The sequence below is a fragment of the Sesamum indicum genome, linkage group LG4, assembly GCF_000512975.1.
Source record: "Sesamum indicum cultivar Zhongzhi No. 13 linkage group LG4, S_indicum_v1.0, whole genome shotgun sequence".
NCBI classification, from domain to species: domain Eukaryota; kingdom Viridiplantae; phylum Streptophyta; class Magnoliopsida; order Lamiales; family Pedaliaceae; genus Sesamum; species Sesamum indicum.
Window position 1 is genome coordinate 15,989,045 of NC_026148.1, and position 18,879 is coordinate 16,007,923.

Sequence of the window (18,879 nt, forward strand, 5' to 3'; positions counted from 1 at the left end):
GTATTTTTATGATCGAAATTTATAAAATATTTCATATATGGGAATTAAAATAACGAAGGTGTTTGCGCAAACTTACTTTAGGCATTTCTTAATTTTTTAATGAAAATTGTTTTCGTCTTATAATTTATACTTTTAATCTATTTAAATTAAATTAATTTAAGATAAAAATTATAAACATTTCTACTAATGCATGCAATTGACTCACAAAATTATAAAATATTAAAATAATTTTTTCAAATACTCTATTTTTTTTTACTTTTATTTATTAAATACTCTCAATTTTTACTAACTTTTTTTTTATAATTTATTTCCGGTATAAAAGTGAAAATTATTACAAACACCCCATGCATATTCAAAAGGAAAAAAAGAATTAATCTAGAAATGTATATTTATTTAATTTTTTAATTTTAAAATTCACTATTAGTACTACTACTAATATTATTATGAGAAATTGTATTAACACCCACTAACTATGATTTATTTTTAAAAAAAATCACTCGTCTTTTAAATAATTACAAATACACACCTATTAAAAACGTCAACACTATTTACACAAGCTTTCCCTTCTTTCTTTAGAATTACACATACACCCACAAAAATATTAAGGGATAATTACACTCTCTTTTCCTAAAGTTTTGTGTAATTATACATAGACTCCTTGTAATTTGAAAAATTACGTCTAACACTCATGAGGTTTACTTCCGTTTAATAAATAAGTCCATCCGTTAGTTAAAACTCAAAAAATTAAATGAAAATAGATATTTACCCTAAACTGATTTATCGTAGGTAAAATATTTTTTTTATGACTAAACTAACGTTATAACGCTGAACATATACATCCTTACATGCATTAATTTGTGAAAATGTATGGAGGTAATTTAGTTATAAAAAATTTTATTTGACTTGCAATAAATCAATAATAAGTCAATCGTGGGTAAATATACACTCTTTTTAAAAAAATTATTAATATAATTAAATTTAGTGAATTTAGATTAATGGATGGACTTTTTGTCAGATGTAAGCAAACTTCATGGGATTATATGTAATGTTTCAAATTATAAAAAGTTTACGTATAATTACACCAAATTTTAGGAAAATTGAGTGTAATTATTTCAAATATTAATATTATTAAACAAACCATTCCTGATTTTCGATCGTCACGAGCGATTTATGTAATTATGTAAAAGAAAAGGATTATTTGTTAATAAACTATAGATATGGGTGTATAAATATAATTATGTCTATTATTATTCATCCAGCTTACGCAAAGAGTAGTAGTACCTTTGACCACCAATACAAAAGTAGCGGAATGTGCAGAGATTGTCCAGAAATGTACAACTGAATAAGTTAGCAACGGAATTATAGCAACTCCTCTCCCTCACTCATGCTCTAAACATAATCAACCTTCTACAATGCTCCGACAAATCTTTTTGACCCAAATTCTGATTTCAGGAAAATCTTAGGAAATAAAAGTGTCATTTTTTCTGATTGATCGCTTCTTGCATTCTCAGGTCAGTAATTTTCAGATTTATATTTCGATTTTTCTAGCAATAATCCATGTCTTGCTGAGATATTACGGATTGTTTCTACGCCATTTGTGCGAGTGTGTGTGGATTAGTCATGTGTTTGTTTGCATAAATGCTTTAATGTTTTGTTATTTTAGTGTTTTCTGTAATGTACTCTTCTGAGGATTATCGCTTCTACGTTTTGAATTTCTGAGCAACTTTTTGTTGTGTTTGTGGTGAATATGTTGCAACGGTAGCTATATGGAGAGGATAGTAAGCACAGGTAGTCGCGATGGTCTGCGTATGTGAGAACGTAGAAAGGGAAATATCTTCAGGTTACTACTTGCTGATGAGACAAAAGTTTGAGTTCTTTCTCCACTATTTATGCAACTAGATGAACTGCTCTTTCTCCACTATTTATGCAAATAGATGAACTTACAAAAGACGGTTACTTTCTACAAAATATTAAGGTCTGTCTAAATGTGAAGATGCTTTTAGTTCTTGTGTGACAAATTAGTTGGAGATGAAAGTGCAGTTAGGATGAGAAATGAGAAAGTCAAAAGTTTAATTTGACATTCAATGGGAGGGATTACAGACATTTTAGAATTTGGGTGGTTCCTGTAATTGTTTCTGCACGATTGGTGGTTGTAGTATGACATGTGAGTTCATATATTAAGATAGAAAAACCAAAATATTTTGAATGAGTGATAAAGCGCAGAAGGATTGGTGAAGCAGATGGAGGATCCTATTTGAATTAACTTAAATTCGCATGTATGCGCTTTAGAAAAAAATTATATAAATAAATGTTGGTGGAATTGGATTCATAAAGCATGATTTTTCATCCTTTACACAACAGAAATATGTAGAGTACTGTCATTATACTAATGCCAACTATGAAGTTATCAACTCTAATTCATGTGGAAGCATCATTAATAGACGGAGAAATTTGTTTTTGGCAAGTATCAGCAAGATGAGTAGTTGGTAGGGGCTGCATTAAGCTACAGAAGCTCTTAGCTCTGAATGAAATATTAGAAGCTTTCTTACTGGCCAATTTGATTTTTTAAGATATTTCTGTGTTATTTCCTGATTTTAGCCCCACCTTGCAGCGTGAATCCCATTGCTGCCAAGCAGTCGTCATTATCGGTAATATTGGGATATGCTACCTTAGTTATATTCAAATTCCTTTATAATGGCTTCAAGAGCAATATTGCAAAAGAACAAGTGTCTACTTGATTCTGTTAAGCGTCCCCACCACTTGGTTCAACGGTTTTTATGTTCTGATCGTGGAAAATTGTTGGGGAATCCCGATTCACAGCTCCGGAGCTGGCCTAGTTCTTCATCTTCAGGTGAGCACTCTGGAGAGAAAGAAGATTCATATTCTCTGACCAAACATGAGACACAACGTAGTTTGGCAAAAAAGTACTTGGGGAATAATTTTTTTGCTCTTCCAACATTGCACCGTGAGATTGGAATACATGGGGAATTTAATCCTTTGGGATTTAGGTGGGCAACAGAGTATGTACGTTATCTTTCAACCGCTGCGGCAGGTCAACCTGAATTAGGAGGTGGTGATGATAAAAATGAAGAACAAGCTATGAAACAGAAGAAGGAACCTTCAGCGGAAGAATGTGACCAAGCAGTTGAAGGTTTGAGCTCTATCAAAGCCAGAGCTGAAGCCAAAGCCAAGCAGTTGCAAGATTCCCAGAAGGGTGCTAATTCTATACTGAAGAGGATTTGGGCTATGGTTTTAGGAATTGGTCCAGCTTTGCGAGCTGTTGCCTCTATGAGCAGGTCAATTTTGGTGTTTTCACATTTCTGTTGTCCCAAAATATTTTATCATGCCTGACTTTACTCTCCCCTCGTAACATAGGGAGGATTGGGCAAAAAAGTTGCAGCACTGGAAGGAGGAGTTTAAATCTACATTACAGCACTACTGGTTGGGTATAAAGCTACTATGGGTTGATGTTAGAATAAGCCTGAGGCTATTGTTAAAACTTGCTAGTGGAAAGAGTCTATCCAGGAGGGAAAGGCAACAGCTCACACGAACAACAGCCGACATTTTCAGGCTTGTTCCTTTTGCTGTCTTCATTATAGTTCCATTCATGGAGTTCTTGCTGCCAGTATTCCTGAAATTGTTTCCCAACATGCTACCATCGACCTTCCAGGACAAGATGAAAGAACAGGTACAATTTTATGGATCCAAGTAAGAGATTTTCTGAACTTTTTCTTCGCTTTTGTGTTTGAGATAATTAACTTGCTTCCTTTTTCCTTTGTTTTCCTTTTGTCAACCTTTATGAGTTTAAGATCTTCCATTGGGTACAGATATACAGGATGATGACCTGTCACTGCCTACCATTTTCGCAGAAGCACAAAATTTTGTAGATATTGAAAAATGATGTTCATACTGGTACATCTCTGAGATGTGTGAAGCCATAATTTTTCCGTGAGACTAATAATTGTAGACCATATCAATAACTCCAGTAAACATATGTGCCTGCATGCCTGCTATGGCTTTTCCCTCTCATTAGTAGATCAGAAATTAGGATGGGTGAAGAACAAAATGGTACACGTAAGCTTGGACAAGTTTGAGCTACTCGATCTACTTATTCAAATGGTCATAATTGCGGAGAGCAAGTAACCCCAAAAGTTCCTCTTCAGTTTGGATTGGCTGTAAATCACCTGCATGAAGACAGAACTTACTTTGCTATTGACTTAAGAACTTAGGAACAACTTGGAAGCTACAACAAAGGATGAGTTTCTTTGGCGGGCAGAGCTCATTACTTGGTTAATTCAAATTTTTATTCTTACGATTCAAATCTATGGTGGAGGTGTTAGAAACGTCTATATTTGACTGTTGTTAAAATTAGAGACTGGAAGATGCACATATCGAAGTCTCCATAGTTATTTTATCTAATTCATAAATCTCCTTGCGATATTAAGGTGGTAGCAGAAATGATGGTTTAAGAAAAATGTCTTGGATGTGTGCAATGTGTACATGACTTAGTAAGACTGATGTATTTATGTAGGATAACCTGTCTGTGCATCTGCTTTTATTTCAGTTGGATATTTAATCCCTTCTGTAAATCTATAGATTACTGATCCGGCAGCCTCTAGAACGTTTCCAGAAATTCTTGTTATCCATATACTACCATCTGGACTATATTATTTATGAATATTAAGAAGTTCCCTGTTTTTTGCATCTTTGAGATTAATCATTTTCTTTTTGCTATGGAGAACGGAATTCTAGTTAAGAATAAATTTAGGGCCACCATATGTTGCTCTACTCTGATTTAGAACCATGCCTCTTGTATTCTGTGTTTCTTAGTCTGATTTAGAACTATGCCTATTGCATTCTTTATTATATATGTTCAAATGTATCTCAATTGAAATATTCAAATTGTAGGAGGCCCTGAAAAAGAGGCTAAATGCGAGAATAGAGTATGCGAAGTTTCTTCAAGAAACAGTCAAAGAAATGGCGAAGGAAGTTCAGAGCTCAAGGAGCGGGGAAATAAAGAAAACAGCTGAAGATCTTGATGAATTCATGAACAAAGTAAGACGCGTTTCTTCTCTAAACAAGCCCAGCACCAAGAGTTCTTTTAGAGTTTTATTTTGACCTTTTTTATGGTGTTACCCTCTCTTGAATAATCTCCTCTTGAGAGTTTGACCAGGTCAGGACGGGGGCACATGTATCTAATGAAGATATTTTGGGCTTCGCCAAGTTGTTTAATGATGAGCTCACTTTGGATAATATCAGCAGGTAATCTAGATGTACTTATAATTCGGACTTCTTTCATCTTCAATAGTTGGTTCTGAAGTCGCTTTGATGTGAAAGATCCTTAATCTATTCTTGGACGCAGACCCCGGTTGATGACCATGTGCAAATATATGGGTATCAGTCCTTACGGTACTGATGCATACCTTCGCTATATGCTTCGGAAAAGACTTAACAAGTAAGTTAATTTTGTTCTATAATTCGTATTTAAATAGTGATTTGAAATGGACAATGAGTTTTTAGTGGATATTCGTAGAGTTTGTTCTACTTATGAAGTATTTAACTAATGATCGTTAGTTCGCTGTTGACGTATGTGCATCAGATGAAAGAAATATATAGTTTCTCTGATAGCATAAGATTTTTCAATTTACATACTTTTATAGTCCACATTGAGTTCTATGGGATTATGCCATTTCTCCTCTTGTTTTGTGGTGTTTAATTTTTTCATGTAGAGTTCTAGATTTTGGAGGATTTCCTGATGTTGTAGAGGATGCTTAGGGGACTTTGGTTACTAAGGATGTTTGATCCCTTGGCCATATGCTATGGACTCTAACAAGTGGGAGAATAACACTGGATGACAGAAAGGGTTTTGTTTTTTCTCCTGAATGAGGGAAGTGGAAGGAAGCATGATGAGTCTAAGAGGATGGAGAGGCTGGTGAACTATGCTGGGAGTTGAGAAAGTAAATTAGGAAGAGCACCTTAGTGCGCAGAGAAACGACTCATTTGCATTGATTGACATTTGAAATATTCTTCATTTGACTTGTAGTTAGTGTTGGTGGAATCATTTCAAATGGTTAAACTTTCACTGTAATGTATTAGGCGTTAGCAACTTAACGAATAGTTTAATGTTTAAAAAGAGTATGTAATTGTAATAGTTCACAGGTCACTGGATCTATTGAATATTGACCTATGTGCATGCATCTAACAGCTTACAGATTTCTGTTATATTATCAATTTCCTTTTTTCCTGTTTGTCTATATTTGTCTGGTATACTATTTTAAACATGTTGCTGAAAGGTGCCAGCTTTAAACTTGATATCTAATTCAGGCATGTCGAAAGTTGAAAGTTCGGATTTTACATTTTAAAGCAGCTTACTAGTTGATGGGGAGCTTATTTTGTGAAGAAAAATGACGATTTCAAAGTATGAGAAACTTCCCATCAAGTTTCTGATTTGTTTGCAAAAGGTTATCATGAGATTTAGTAATGAACATCAAACACTGCATAGCCCCTTGGGATCCAGGGTTTACGTAGTACCAACACAGAGCATGGAAAGGGAAAAGACATCAAACAATGAAAGGGACAAAAGAGAAAAGAGCATGAAAACTGGTTCAGTCACACTAAAAATAGACAGTGTGCCATGGGAAACAAAGAAACAGATGCCATTTTCACTTACAGTAAGAAAAACTCACTTGTTGTAGACAACTTGAGTTATGTTTTATTAGTTTTGGAAACATCTGTTTCTTTTGAAGGATAAAGGATGATGACAAGATGATTCAAGCTGAGGGCATAGAATCCCTTTCGGAGGAGGAGCTACGCCAAGCATGTCGAGAGCGTGGGTTGCTTGGACTCCTCTCTGTTGATGAAATGAGAAAACAGGTTGCTTATTTTTTCAAAGTCTTTTTCATGTTATAGAATCTCTTACTAATAGCGGAAAACGGAAATGTTGGTCTGTCTAAATATCTAATACGACAGAAACAACTTTGAATTTACTGGAAATTGCATGGTGCAGATGGCCTTTGCCATCTGGTACTTTGTGATGAAGTGGATTGTACAAGTTACCAGCAACTTGAATTTGATGACAAGTGCAGACACTTGGAGCTAAACTTCCCAAAATTTGTATATATCCTAAATTCTATCTCCTAGTTTCTCAAGTGGGATTGAGGAGGCTAGATAACAGTTTGTCTTTATTTCCCAGAGCCCACGTGCTTCCCATATTTGACCAACCTTGATATGTCCCCCCAGTTTTCCAAGAAGAAGCAAAACCTCAAGGCATCTGAAATTTGAATGCTTATGACAAACTATTGTTTCTTAAAACAAAGCACAGAAGCTAGTGATCGTCTGCTTATTCCTTTATTAGGGACCTAACTGTATTGTACGTCAACTATATGGTTTTTCTCTTGGGTCTTTGGATTCGATTAGTAATATATTGTCTTTAATTTACTCAACACAAAGTGCTTTTAGTTCTCTCTTTGTTTTGTATAATCATGCTACTGAACATGATATGATGCAATCCCTCTCTGCTTATAGTTGAGTTTGTATCAAACTATCTTGTGGCTCTCCATATCAGCATGATGGATTTTTATGCCCTTTATATGCTATTGCGATCAGTAGGTTAATGGTAAATTTTTATTTATAAATTTGGATATATATTTGTCTGCAGCTTCAAGATTGGCTGGACTTGTCCCTCAATCATTCAGTACCCTCATCTTTATTGATTTTGTCTAGGTAACCTAAACTGCTGTTATCCATATGGTTATGCAAAACCAACATTTGTGAAACTTACTTTTTCCGTTATGCTTTCTTACAGAGCATTCACTGTCTCTGGTAAAGTGAAGCCTGAGGAAGCTGTTCAAGCTACGCTCTTATCTCTGCCTGATGAGGTGGTGGACACGGTTGGAGTAACAGCTTTGCCATCCGAAGATTCTGTCTCTGAAAGGAGAAGGAAGTTAGAGTTTCTGGAAATGCAAGAAGAATTAATCAAGGTCTGATTTGTCAAATGTTTAATGGGCTCTCCTTTTCATGGAAAGAAGAAATAATGACTGTTATTATGGAAAAGGCTTGATTAGAAAATTGCCACCTGCCCAATAACTTCCCCTGATCCTTCTTTTGTTCATGGATATGATGGTCATTACTTTCTCTCAACTTATTATCCACTGTGTTTATGTTGTTTAAACTTTAAAAATTACGACAAACCTTTGAAGATGTTTGACTTTTATGTTAAGTGATCTAAAATATGGTAGCTCTTATTGTTAAATGCAGTCATGTACTTTACTTCTTTGGAATTCCCTATAGTGGTCATTCAAGTAGGAACTCACCCGACAAACTTTTCTTAGTTTGTTTATTGTCATGTTCTTATACTTTCATTGCATGTAAACACTTTCTTACATCTGCTATGCTTCAGTTCTACCTGTAGCTATTTGACAATTATAAGAGTTCTATTTTGCATGAATGTCTTTTTCCTTTGTGATACTGATACAGAGTCAATGCTGAAAATTTCCCTCTTTTCACATTATTTCTTGATTTTGTGGTACTGGTAGTAGTCATAAAGTTGTTGATTATAGGAGGAGGAAGAGAAAGAGGAGGAGGAGCAGGCTAGGTTGAAGGAATCAGTCTCCGGGCAGAAGGATGTGGCCTTGGAAGAGATGGTAAAGGCAACCGCAAAAGAAGCAGAAGAACGTGAAAGGGCAAAAACTTTGGATAAGAGAGAGCAACTTTATCAGCTCAGTCGTGCATTGGCTGTATTAGCATCTGCATCAGTAAGGATCTAGATGCTTTGTTCTTGATATTTCCCAAGTTGCTTTATGCAATATGGCCTAATGTTTGAATTGTTTGCTGCTTTCAGTCTGTGAGGAGGGAGCGTGAAGAGTTCTTAAGACTTGTTAACAAAGAGGTAACCACAGATATTTGTTTATTATCTTTTTGTGACGACTAACATGTGTAAGAACTTGAAGCTATGAAGAAGCTCTTGGCCATGTAATCAATTTTAGCGCAACTGATAAAGTTGTCTACTTTAAAGATCAAATGCTCTAACAGATCAATTTTCTTCAAGTCTCAGTTTTCTATTCTCTGCTGCCATCTTCATCTTAATATTCTCCATTTCTCCATTTCTGATTCATCTCCCATTTCCTTTTGTTCAGTTTTAACTTGACTAAAATTCCATGTTCAATCCTTATTCTCTTAATTCTCAATTCATCTTGACCGTCATAATACCGCCAATTTTTTCCTCCCTCATTTGTCTTGAACTCAAATTGTTTCGCGTACTTCTGATTATCTGTCTGGCAAGGAAGCTAAGTGTAGATTCCGTGAGAAAAAAAGATTTCATACACCATCTTTTAAGTCCCTTGTTTTTATTGATTTTGGTGTCTTCGTTTTTGTTTTTCCTAATCTGTTGGATTATTACTTATGTTCCTTCATCACTATCTGTTTGCATAGGTAGAGTGTTTATTGAAAATGTTCTATGTCGTCTTTGAATATGCATTGAACCTAGTATTTCTTGTCGCCATATACGATTCGTTGATGCTGGAAAATATCAGGGAGTGTGGTTGTACATAGTCAACTACGGTAGACAAAGTCTCTTAATATATGCATTTTTGTATGACTTTGTGGCAACAATATGGTAATAAAGAATCTGAGCATTTGTCAGTATATGTTTCCGCCTTAATCTTGATGTTCGCTGCTCTATATCTTTCATTTTAAACACTGCAGGCTAAGACATCCGTCGTTTCCCATGAAATGTCACATATTGTCATTACGCTAACCCATTATGTTTAGGATGAATGCATATGTCGTGATCTAGCTTTTCTCATGTATGTTAAGCTAAATATATCTTAAAAGGATTTCCAAATATTAAATGTGGAGTTGGTATGTGGATCACAGCCCTTAAAATCCCTTGCTAATGTGAAATTTGCAGATAGAGCTATACAAAAACATGGTAGAGAAAGAGGGTACTGATGGAGAAGAAGAAGCCAGAAAGGCATATAAGGCAGCTAGAGAGGAAAGTGATCACGCTGCCGAGAGGGCCGCTGGCCATGAAGTATCTTCAGCACTCATAAACAGGGTATGATAATTTGTATATATTCTGATGTGCTATTTCAATATTCTTTGTGAACAGCCTCCATCTTGTACGTATTTGATTTTTTTGGATGGAGAATTATTAGATAAAGGTATCTCAAGCTTTTGTTGGTATTTTCACATTCTAGGTTGATGCTATGCTCCAAAAGCTTGAAAAGGAGATTGATGACGTAGATGCAAAAATTGGCAATCGGTGGCAGTTGCTCGATAGGTACCTCTAGAATCTTTGCAGCTTTGTTGATCTCACTGTTGTCTTCCCCCTTACATTTGAAAGGAAAAAGCGGCTTCAGCATAATTCTTCCATCTTTCTCTTAGTGTCATAGCAGTTGAGGTATTGTTCTGGGTTCATCTTTGTAAGCTGACCACCGATACATGATTATTTTTGCCATAAGGTGATTGAGATGGTAGTGAAAGCTGTTTGCCATTTTCTTCTACTCATCTTCAAATTTTTGGGACAAAGTTTAAATTTCGTTGTGATTTATCCATTTGCTATGTGATTCAATTCTGAGTCGATGGGGGTGGTAAATATGGCTCAACAGTTCTATGACTATCTTCTAGAATATTGTTTTTGCCTTTTAGAGTCTATGGTCTTCAAATATATGTCCTGGTGAAGATCAAAGTGCATTTGGTAGATCCCTGCATTTCCATTACTCTTGATGATTCGGTAAATAAATCTTGTAAGTAATTTAAACGACATCGATGGCTAGGGATTATGATGGCATAGTGACTCCTGAGGAGGTTGCAGCTGCTGCTAAGTACCTGAAAGACACCTCAGATGAGGCTGGAATTCAAGAACTTATTGAAAAACTGTCGAAGGATAGAGGTTAGTTGAGCCCTTCCCCACATTCTATCCCAAGTATAGTTTTCTCTCTATCATATGAATATCATGAACTTGTGGCTACATGCTAAATTCTTTGTTGGAGCTGAAAAGCCTCCATAGAATGGTGAGCAAAATTCTGAATTTATTGGCAACAAAGAGATCTGACCCTCCTATTGAGTAGCCAAAATGACTGTTAAAAGTTGCAACTTGCATCTATTGAAGAAAAATAAAAGTAGAAGCTAATGAATAATTATTGAATAAAAGTCTCATTCTTGCTGCCGCTGCTGCTTCTGTTACTTCCATTGGAGGTGTTTATGCCTTATCTATATCCCCACTCATTTGCTTCTCACCTATGTTTTGAATTCACGGACTCCATTTACTGGAACTCTTGTTTTCATTTAATTTTAAGTTGATGCTTCTGCTCCTGTACTTGTGACAGAGGGAAAAATTCTTGTGGAAGATATTATCAAGTTAGCCAACGAAGAAGAAGAAACTGAAAATGCTGAAGGAGGAAAAGCATAACAAGAAATTGATGATCAGTCTCTCCGGATCAGTATCTTCTCTCAACTATTAATTTTTTTCCGAGTCAGTTGACATCTATCAACAGCTACATATGGTTTGAAACTTTTTGGGCGAATTTTTCCATTTTTGCCACTCAATTAAAGGAAATGATAATGTCTAGGTTTGACAGATAAATAAACATTATCTGTTGCACAATCTAGGAAATACGAGCAACTGATGTCTAAACAAGCAACATGGTTAAGGCATAACTCTGTCTATCTACGTTGCTATTCTTTGTATATGTTTTATCTAGATCCAATATATAGCAATTATTGTCTTCTTTCCTGTGAGTGAATTTTTTGCTTGCGTTCTTACTATTGTACTTGACTCTGATGCTATCTTGGCTTGAGGACTGTATAACAATCGTGGAGACACTGCCTAACTGTGATACCTGATGACTTGATGATGCATATGGTGGAGATGAGGCGGCAATATCACCAGATGGATTTCGCCACCTGAAAACCCTTGATCTCACCAAACCTATCAGGTCTGAAAGAGCTGAAAATCATACTTTCAAGTTCGCTTCAAATTTATACAATTCACAGCTTATGAGAGGTTCTTGTATATCTCCATTTGCATAAAATTTCATCAAGAAGTAGTGAATATTAAATAAAGAATACACAAACTTGTAGAATATGTAACAGTGTGTCTACTACTTAGGTTCAACTTTAGCTGGTAATGTATATCCATAACTGTAGTCAAAAGCATCACTCTCACTGGCATCCTTTCTAGGCAAAGAATCATTATAGGGGTGTCTGGGGGCACCATTAGCAGCTCCAAATTCAGTAGCCGATGACGATTCAGAGGTTGTATTTGTGTTTATACCGTCATCCTGTAATATAGTTTCGAGGGCCTTCACAATCTCACTCATCGTGGGACGGTCTGAAGCTGATTCTTCCACACATTGCATAGCCAACTCAAGAAACCTAGGAAATCCTATGAGATTTGGGGTGTCCCTTATGGCAGGATCCATTATTTCCCTCAATCCATAGTGTGTTTCATCATCCTTGTCCATTGCTATTCTTACTTCGCGGACAATGTATTTTCCCTTCTCGATAGGCTGCCTAGAAGTGATCAGCTCAAGCATCACAACACCAAAGCTATACACATCGCTTTTCTCAGTTAACTGTTGCGTCATATAGTATTCAGGATCTAGGTAACCCTACAAGCAAGAAGAAGAGTTATTCTTAAAACTGTAAGGACAATTTTATAGATGCCTACTGATGTTAGGTATATTACATAAAGAATTCTTTGGTTTTGAAAATTGTTATTGTACCTAGGCAGTCCTTGTGTAATGCAATCAGTTGTAGTTTACTCACCAGTGTGCCTTTGACTTGAGTAGAGACATGCCCTTTTGTACTATCAGAAACCAGCTTGGACAAGCCAAAATCTGCAACCTTAGCTGTTAGATTTTCATCCAGCAAGATATTTGTAGACTTGACGTCCCGATGAATTATCGGAGGATGAGCAAGTTCATGTAGGTAAGCTAATCCTCTGGCTGAACCCAAGGCAACCTTTATCCTTCTCTTCCAATCTAGATGAATTCCACTTTTTCCTGTGCATTCAGATATGTCACTTTGTTTTAAGTGTCATCTCTGAAACCGGTGACATGCATCATAAAACAACTGCATTACGAACTTTTACGGTGATTACACTATTTACCTGATAAACTTTCTCTCAGTGTTCCATTAGCCATGAAGTCATAAACCAGCATCTGTTCTCCTTGTTCAAAACAGAACCCCACGAGGGCGACAAGGTTCTTGTGATGTACTCTCGAAAGCAACTCGATTTCTGTCTTGAATTCCAGGCCACCTTGCATTGATCCTTGTAGAGCCCTCTTGATTGCTACTACTTGTCCAGTGGAAAGCACTCCTCTGTACACCTGAAAGCCAAATAAAATAAGAACATAGGAACCTTTTGGCATGCATATTGTATGTAAGAAAGGCTTCACTAGCAAACCTTGCCATAGCCTCCAGAGCCAATCTGGTTGCTTTCAGAGAAGTTATTTGTGCATTTCTTGACTTCATCATAGGAGAACCACCTGGCTCCTTTGAGCTGTGGTGCCCCTCCGGCGTCATTGCCGCCTGGAGCCCAAGACGCTTGATGAAAGAAATTGAGATATTATGAGATGATATACAAATTATTGTTATCGAGCTTTTGTTTGAAGTAGGAAATACTTCACTAATATTATCAATTATATTGTCAATAATATCGGGATACACCAATCTATTATGGTGTCAACTATATGTTTGATGTCACTGACTATAATGTGTACTTCATGTATACTCAGAGGATAAGAGGTATTATTGACTACTCTAAGATCAATAAGGATAGAATTGAGCTATTATATAGGTCGATGTTGTCGAATTTTGGTAGATTCTTTGAGCTATTATACCTAGAGCTACAATGCAATACTAGCAAAACAATGAGAATTACCAAAGGGTCTACTCAATGAAACGGCTTTTTCAGCACGTTTTTTCTGTCGAAAAGCATAAATCCCCAGCGCTGCTAGTACCAGGACCATAAATGCACATCCGGTTGTTATTCCAGCGAGCATACCGGTGCTAACGTGGCGTCTCCCGTGCCCATCTGAAACATCACTACTGATTTCATAACTGAAGCAGTATCACTATTAACTGATCATTCTTCAACTACTTAAGTTTACCTCCAAAAACGTATGGAGATGCCATGAAGTAGTACGGTCCAAAATCAGGCGGAGGCTTGTAAGTTTGGTTGCTTAATGAAAATCCAATCCTCTGAACCTCTGACCTGCTGAAGTACTTTGCATTGTGCGGAAAAAGCTGAAGCTGCATCTGAAGATAGTCATCGTCATTGAAGAAAAGATTCTGCAGAGAAACTGATCCGGGATAGAGGCCTAGCTTTGTCCAAAGGCTCATTTCTAGTGACCGGAACAAACTGGAATTGGTTAACTCCCTGAAAGACGGTGCTCTAAAGTACAATGTCCCTTCATATGGATAAGCACATTCACAGTTTTGTGGGTTGAGTTTACTATCAGAGTCGCACGTTTCCACCCCACAGTTTTTGAGGCTGGTGGAATAAGGTCCAGGTGGTTGCTGAATCTGACAGTAAACCGTGTTTTTCAGAGACACTGAGCAAACCGGATTGCCAATCAACCTGTGTGCATGAGAAAGGTTAAACTGGACATACTTGTGAGCTCGTATGAACATAAATGATGAAGTACTCTTACATTAGTGTGTTCCTGTATCCTGAGCCGAGTGTCACAGACGATATTTTGTTGTATTCGAGGTCAACAAGTTGAAGTTGCTGGCCGATGTTGCCGCTCATGTCTAACTTGTCACTGAAGGCATTGTTCCTCAATTTCCTGCGACAAAATTATAGGACGAAATTAAACCTTAGCATCAGTTCTTACAGTTTTTCAAGCAATTTTTGTTGGTTTCGTGTTGATTGTTGGACTCACACTTGCTGAATCTGAGGTAGACTGAAAAGTTCTGATGGGATGGATCCGTTTAGTGGTCCATATTCGATCAATCTGAAGCATCAACCATATTCATTACATGAGTTAGTTCTGATTACTTATGTTTTCACATTTTGAAAGAAATCATCAGATACTCACAACGTAGTTAGCGACTTTAAAGTCGAGAACCAGTCTGGAGCTCCTGATTGTGGAAAGGAGTTGTTGCTTAAGTCCCTGTGAAAGAAAAAGGCATCACGAATTTGAGAGTTTGTGCTGCAATAAACACATCTCAAGAAGAACAGTACAGTTGTTTCACAAGCCAAGGACGCCGTATTTCTTACACATAATTGAGGGAGTTTAATCCAGTTAAATTTGGTAATGCACCAGACAACCTATTATGTGCCAAATTCCTGCAAATGGTAGTGAATTGTTAGCTCCCACTCAAAAAGAACAGTCTCATTTACAATGTACTGGTAAGAAAATACCCACAGTTCAACGATGTTACTAAGGTTGTTGAGGTTTGTTGGGATGTCTCCTTTCAGGGCATTACGGTCAAGACGACTGGACAAGTTCATTAAGACAGCCAACATGAAGACATAAGTGACATATGCATGAACCAAAGCATGAAACTGATGTAGAACAAGCGACGATGTTTACTCACAGAACCTCAAGTGTCTGTACCAGTCCTACTGTAGATGGAATGCTCCCTTCCAACTGGTTCCCATCAAACAATCTGCAAAAGTTTCAGTAACCAGTTATTTAAAAAAGAAAAAGGAACTAAGGAACGATGAAGTAACTTGGTACTTCATTCTCAACTTACACATGTATCAATGACATGTCTGAGCTAAATAGATTGCTTGGGATTTCACCCGAAAGCTGGTTTTTGTTGAAATGGCTGCAAAGGTGTATAAACATCAGTGAACTTGAAATAGGATAAAAAGAAGAATCCCAGAGCTTAACCGTACTCACAAGTGCTTCGCCTGTTTAAGCTGGTCGAGTCCTGGGCTGAAAACTGATGAAATGGGAATTTGTCCTTTCAGCTGATTGTCTGCCAGATCAAGCCAATACAGCTTGGAAAGTTTACCAAGAGAAGGAGGTATGTCACCGCTTAAGTTGTTTGAATTCAGGGCTCTGTCAGTGTTGACAAGAAAGTAAGAGTTTGTCTCATCAGAATTCATGGAAGAAGACGGCTATAACCAGAAGTTTCTTACAGGAAAGTCAGCTCTGAGAGGTTTCCTAGTTCACTTGGTATGCTGTTAGTGAAGCTGCATCCAGCAAGAATTCTGAAGAACAGATGTGAATATCATTAGACCCTGGTAATAAAATGTGACTTCTTGAGGTCATGAATTCTTAGAATCGTACAATATCGTCAACTTCTGCAGATCTCCCAGCCGCGGAGAGAGGGAGCCTGTGAGCCCAGGATTGTATGACAAATCTCTGCAAAGTACTTTCTTATATTATCAGAAATGAATGTGGACTATTAAATGCAAACGTATATGAAAAAGATGTTAAAGAACTCACAAGGAGACGAGTTCACTGAGCCCACCAATGTCACCGCTCATTTTACCAGTTAGTCCCATTGTCGATAATCCTCTGCAGAATCGAAAGATCCATGTATCATTACATGAATAGGAAGCAAATGTTGATGTTATTTGGACATGTAAAGTTGAACTGAATGTTGGCAATGCTCACAGTGAAGTGACTCTTGAGTTGTTGCAGGTAACTCCCTCCCATGCAGCACAAGGATCATTGGATCTGTCCCAGCTTGGTGGGGTGTTTCCCCACTCATCCTTTAGTGATCTAAGCACAGCAGCTGCATCGATTTTTCAGAAAACGAGCATTTTTAGGTGCATGCATAAGGGTATTAGAGAAATTTGCATTGTGATCCTATGTTGAGACACAAAAAGTCAAGAGTCGAAAGTGAATTCTATGCAGTTTTGGTGATGCGATGATGTAAGGAACCTCCAAAAACTTTGCCAGCTGAATCATTGGGAAATCAAGAAATGTTGACCAAGTTCAGTGCAGAGATGATCATGAAAATTGATACACCTACACTCAACTATACAATTTTCTTGATTTTCAGGTTGACATCAGATGCTGTGATAAACTACAAGAGACAGGAAACCAATTATTTCATGAACTTCATCAAAAGTTTCACTTTTCACATAAGCCAATATCAACTCAAGTTCCTACAAACGGGACGACAAGATAATGCAATTGTTCAAGAAACACACACACACACACCACACACCCTTAAAGCTGTTGGTAGGAGAAAGTTTTACCATCTTGCGCATTCGTCTCAGCATAGATGACATGAAAGCATATGGAGAAAACCAGCAGACAACACAAGAGCAGCCGAGTCCTAGCAGCCATGGCTTCTTTCTTAAGACAAGAAAATGTAGTATATCCTTGAAACTGATTATGATCAAGGGCAGAAAACTAAAACCCTGATAGGCATTTCATCCCAGATATCCAATTATTTCTTGGAACTCAAACATAACCATCAACAAGAGAGAGAGAGAGAGAGAGAGAGAGAGAGAGAGAGAGAGAGAGAGAGAGAGAGAGAGAGAGAGAGAGAGAGGAAATAATTGCTTCAACCTATTTGGTTTTGCTTACTTTAAGTGGTCAAAACTCATCTTAGAAACTCCAAACTAATCCTTCCATCCCCCCTATCTCTCATGACCATTAATTCTTTAGCACTCTACTACAATGACAGCAACAGCATGATCTGTAATGACAATGTACGATGTTTTTTTGGACGTGCACTCGTCATCAAAACAATGTTTTACTCGTTCAATCCGCCTGCCTGCTGGCATGGAAACAAGAACTACAACAAGTGACACTTAGCATAGTGAAAACGACATACGTCACAGCCAGATATTCTTGAGCAACAACTCAGTGTAATCTACTGTGCAGCTCTATGTTGTTGAACTTTTCTGCTAAGAAGGTATCTTTCAGGCAGGCCTGAGACTCATTTTTATTGTTGATCATGATGGTGATATTGTTGCATTCATTATCATTATCATCACTCTTTCTTTGCAGTACGAATTGTATCTTTTAATTAAAATATTACAATGATTTTTTATACTCTTTTATGATAACTATTTAGTAAAATTGTCATATTTCAACCTTTTCTTGGTCCTTTTTTCTTTTGGGCAGAGATGACAGTTTTTGGTCCTTAATTTAATTCTATATCATTTCCTCGGCCTGCAGGGAATAAAAATTGTTTAATTTACAAGAAAGATAAACATGTCAAGGGCCGGCATGGTTTTTTTTTTTTTAAATCTATTGTTAGTTTATCAACTATTTTTTTCGTTTATTTGACTTGTTTTCTTGTTGTCTTCTCCTTTATGCATTCCGAGTGGAACTATTGTATGACTCATTTTGGGTTTATGAATTTGATGAATGTATACTATTTATTAAGTTAGAGTAACCACTTTAGTTGGTAAAATATATATAACTAAAATACCCTCAAACATATTTATTTGTATATAAAATGGTCATCTTTTAAATTTTCTATTAATAATATTTTATTCATACACATAAAATTAATAAAAATTATTTAAGAAAATCAATTATGAATATGATTCGAGTCGGAAGTCGACGATACCTGAGGTTAGTTAGATCCAGAGATGTTGGGACCTGAGCCTAACCAACAAATTGTTGGAAGATCCCCAGCCAAGACCGACCATGTTTGAGTTAGTTGGATCATGAAATCAATGAGAATGATGAATAGTATATTCTTTAAGTAACAAATGACTTTTCTTAGCCCGAACCAACTCTATAGTATTTATAAGGCCAATTGTTCACACAAAGCCATGATATTAGCCTTTCAGGTGCATGGTGATCGACAGGTACACACAAAACATACCACCTTAGTCCCTTTTGACCATTCTTGAAATACTAGCAAAATATAATATTTAACAAGGGGCTTTGTTGCATTTAACCCTATTATTAATTATTTAACAATGCACTTATAATTAATTTTATAATA

The 18,879-nt window shown here is 36.6% G+C and overlaps 2 protein-coding genes across 4 annotated transcripts; one reads left to right on the forward strand and one right to left on the reverse strand.

The window, feature by feature from the left end:
- LOC105161186 (LETM1 domain-containing protein LETM2, mitochondrial) lies at positions 1,335-11,730 on the forward strand. 3 transcript variants are annotated; one of them, XM_020693417.1, is made up of 15 exons: positions 1,335-1,511; positions 2,612-3,296; positions 3,376-3,688; positions 4,909-5,055; positions 5,165-5,262; positions 5,363-5,455; positions 6,747-6,873; positions 7,658-7,722; positions 7,805-7,979; positions 8,559-8,753; positions 8,840-8,887; positions 9,908-10,054; positions 10,197-10,279; positions 10,776-10,891; positions 11,328-11,730. In XM_020693417.1, exons 2-15 carry the CDS (start codon positions 2,695-2,697, stop codon positions 11,408-11,410), a joined length of 2,292 nt encoding a protein of 763 aa, XP_020549076.1. In that variant the 5' UTR covers positions 1,335-1,511; positions 2,612-2,694; the 3' UTR covers positions 11,411-11,730. The 3 variants fall into 3 exon arrangements, with proteins under 3 accessions (XP_020549076.1, XP_020549077.1, XP_020549078.1); XM_020693418.1 differs by having other exon boundaries at positions 5,174-5,262; XM_020693419.1 differs by lacking the exon at positions 1,335-1,511 and having other exon boundaries at positions 2,717-2,851; positions 3,009-3,296.
- LOC105161185 (probable leucine-rich repeat receptor-like protein kinase At5g49770) lies at positions 11,548-17,427 on the reverse strand. The gene is made up of 19 exons (XM_011078798.2): positions 17,168-17,427; positions 16,578-16,698; positions 16,407-16,478; positions 16,248-16,322; positions 16,097-16,168; positions 15,855-16,016; positions 15,706-15,780; positions 15,547-15,618; positions 15,375-15,446; positions 15,227-15,295; positions 15,045-15,119; positions 14,889-14,960; positions 14,658-14,792; positions 14,115-14,584; positions 13,886-14,038; positions 13,409-13,548; positions 13,112-13,331; positions 12,769-13,004; positions 11,548-12,611 (listed from the first exon to the last, which is right to left on the reverse strand). Exons 1-19 carry the CDS (start codon positions 17,256-17,258, stop codon positions 12,102-12,104), a joined length of 2,892 nt encoding a protein of 963 aa, XP_011077100.1. The 5' UTR covers positions 17,259-17,427; the 3' UTR covers positions 11,548-12,101.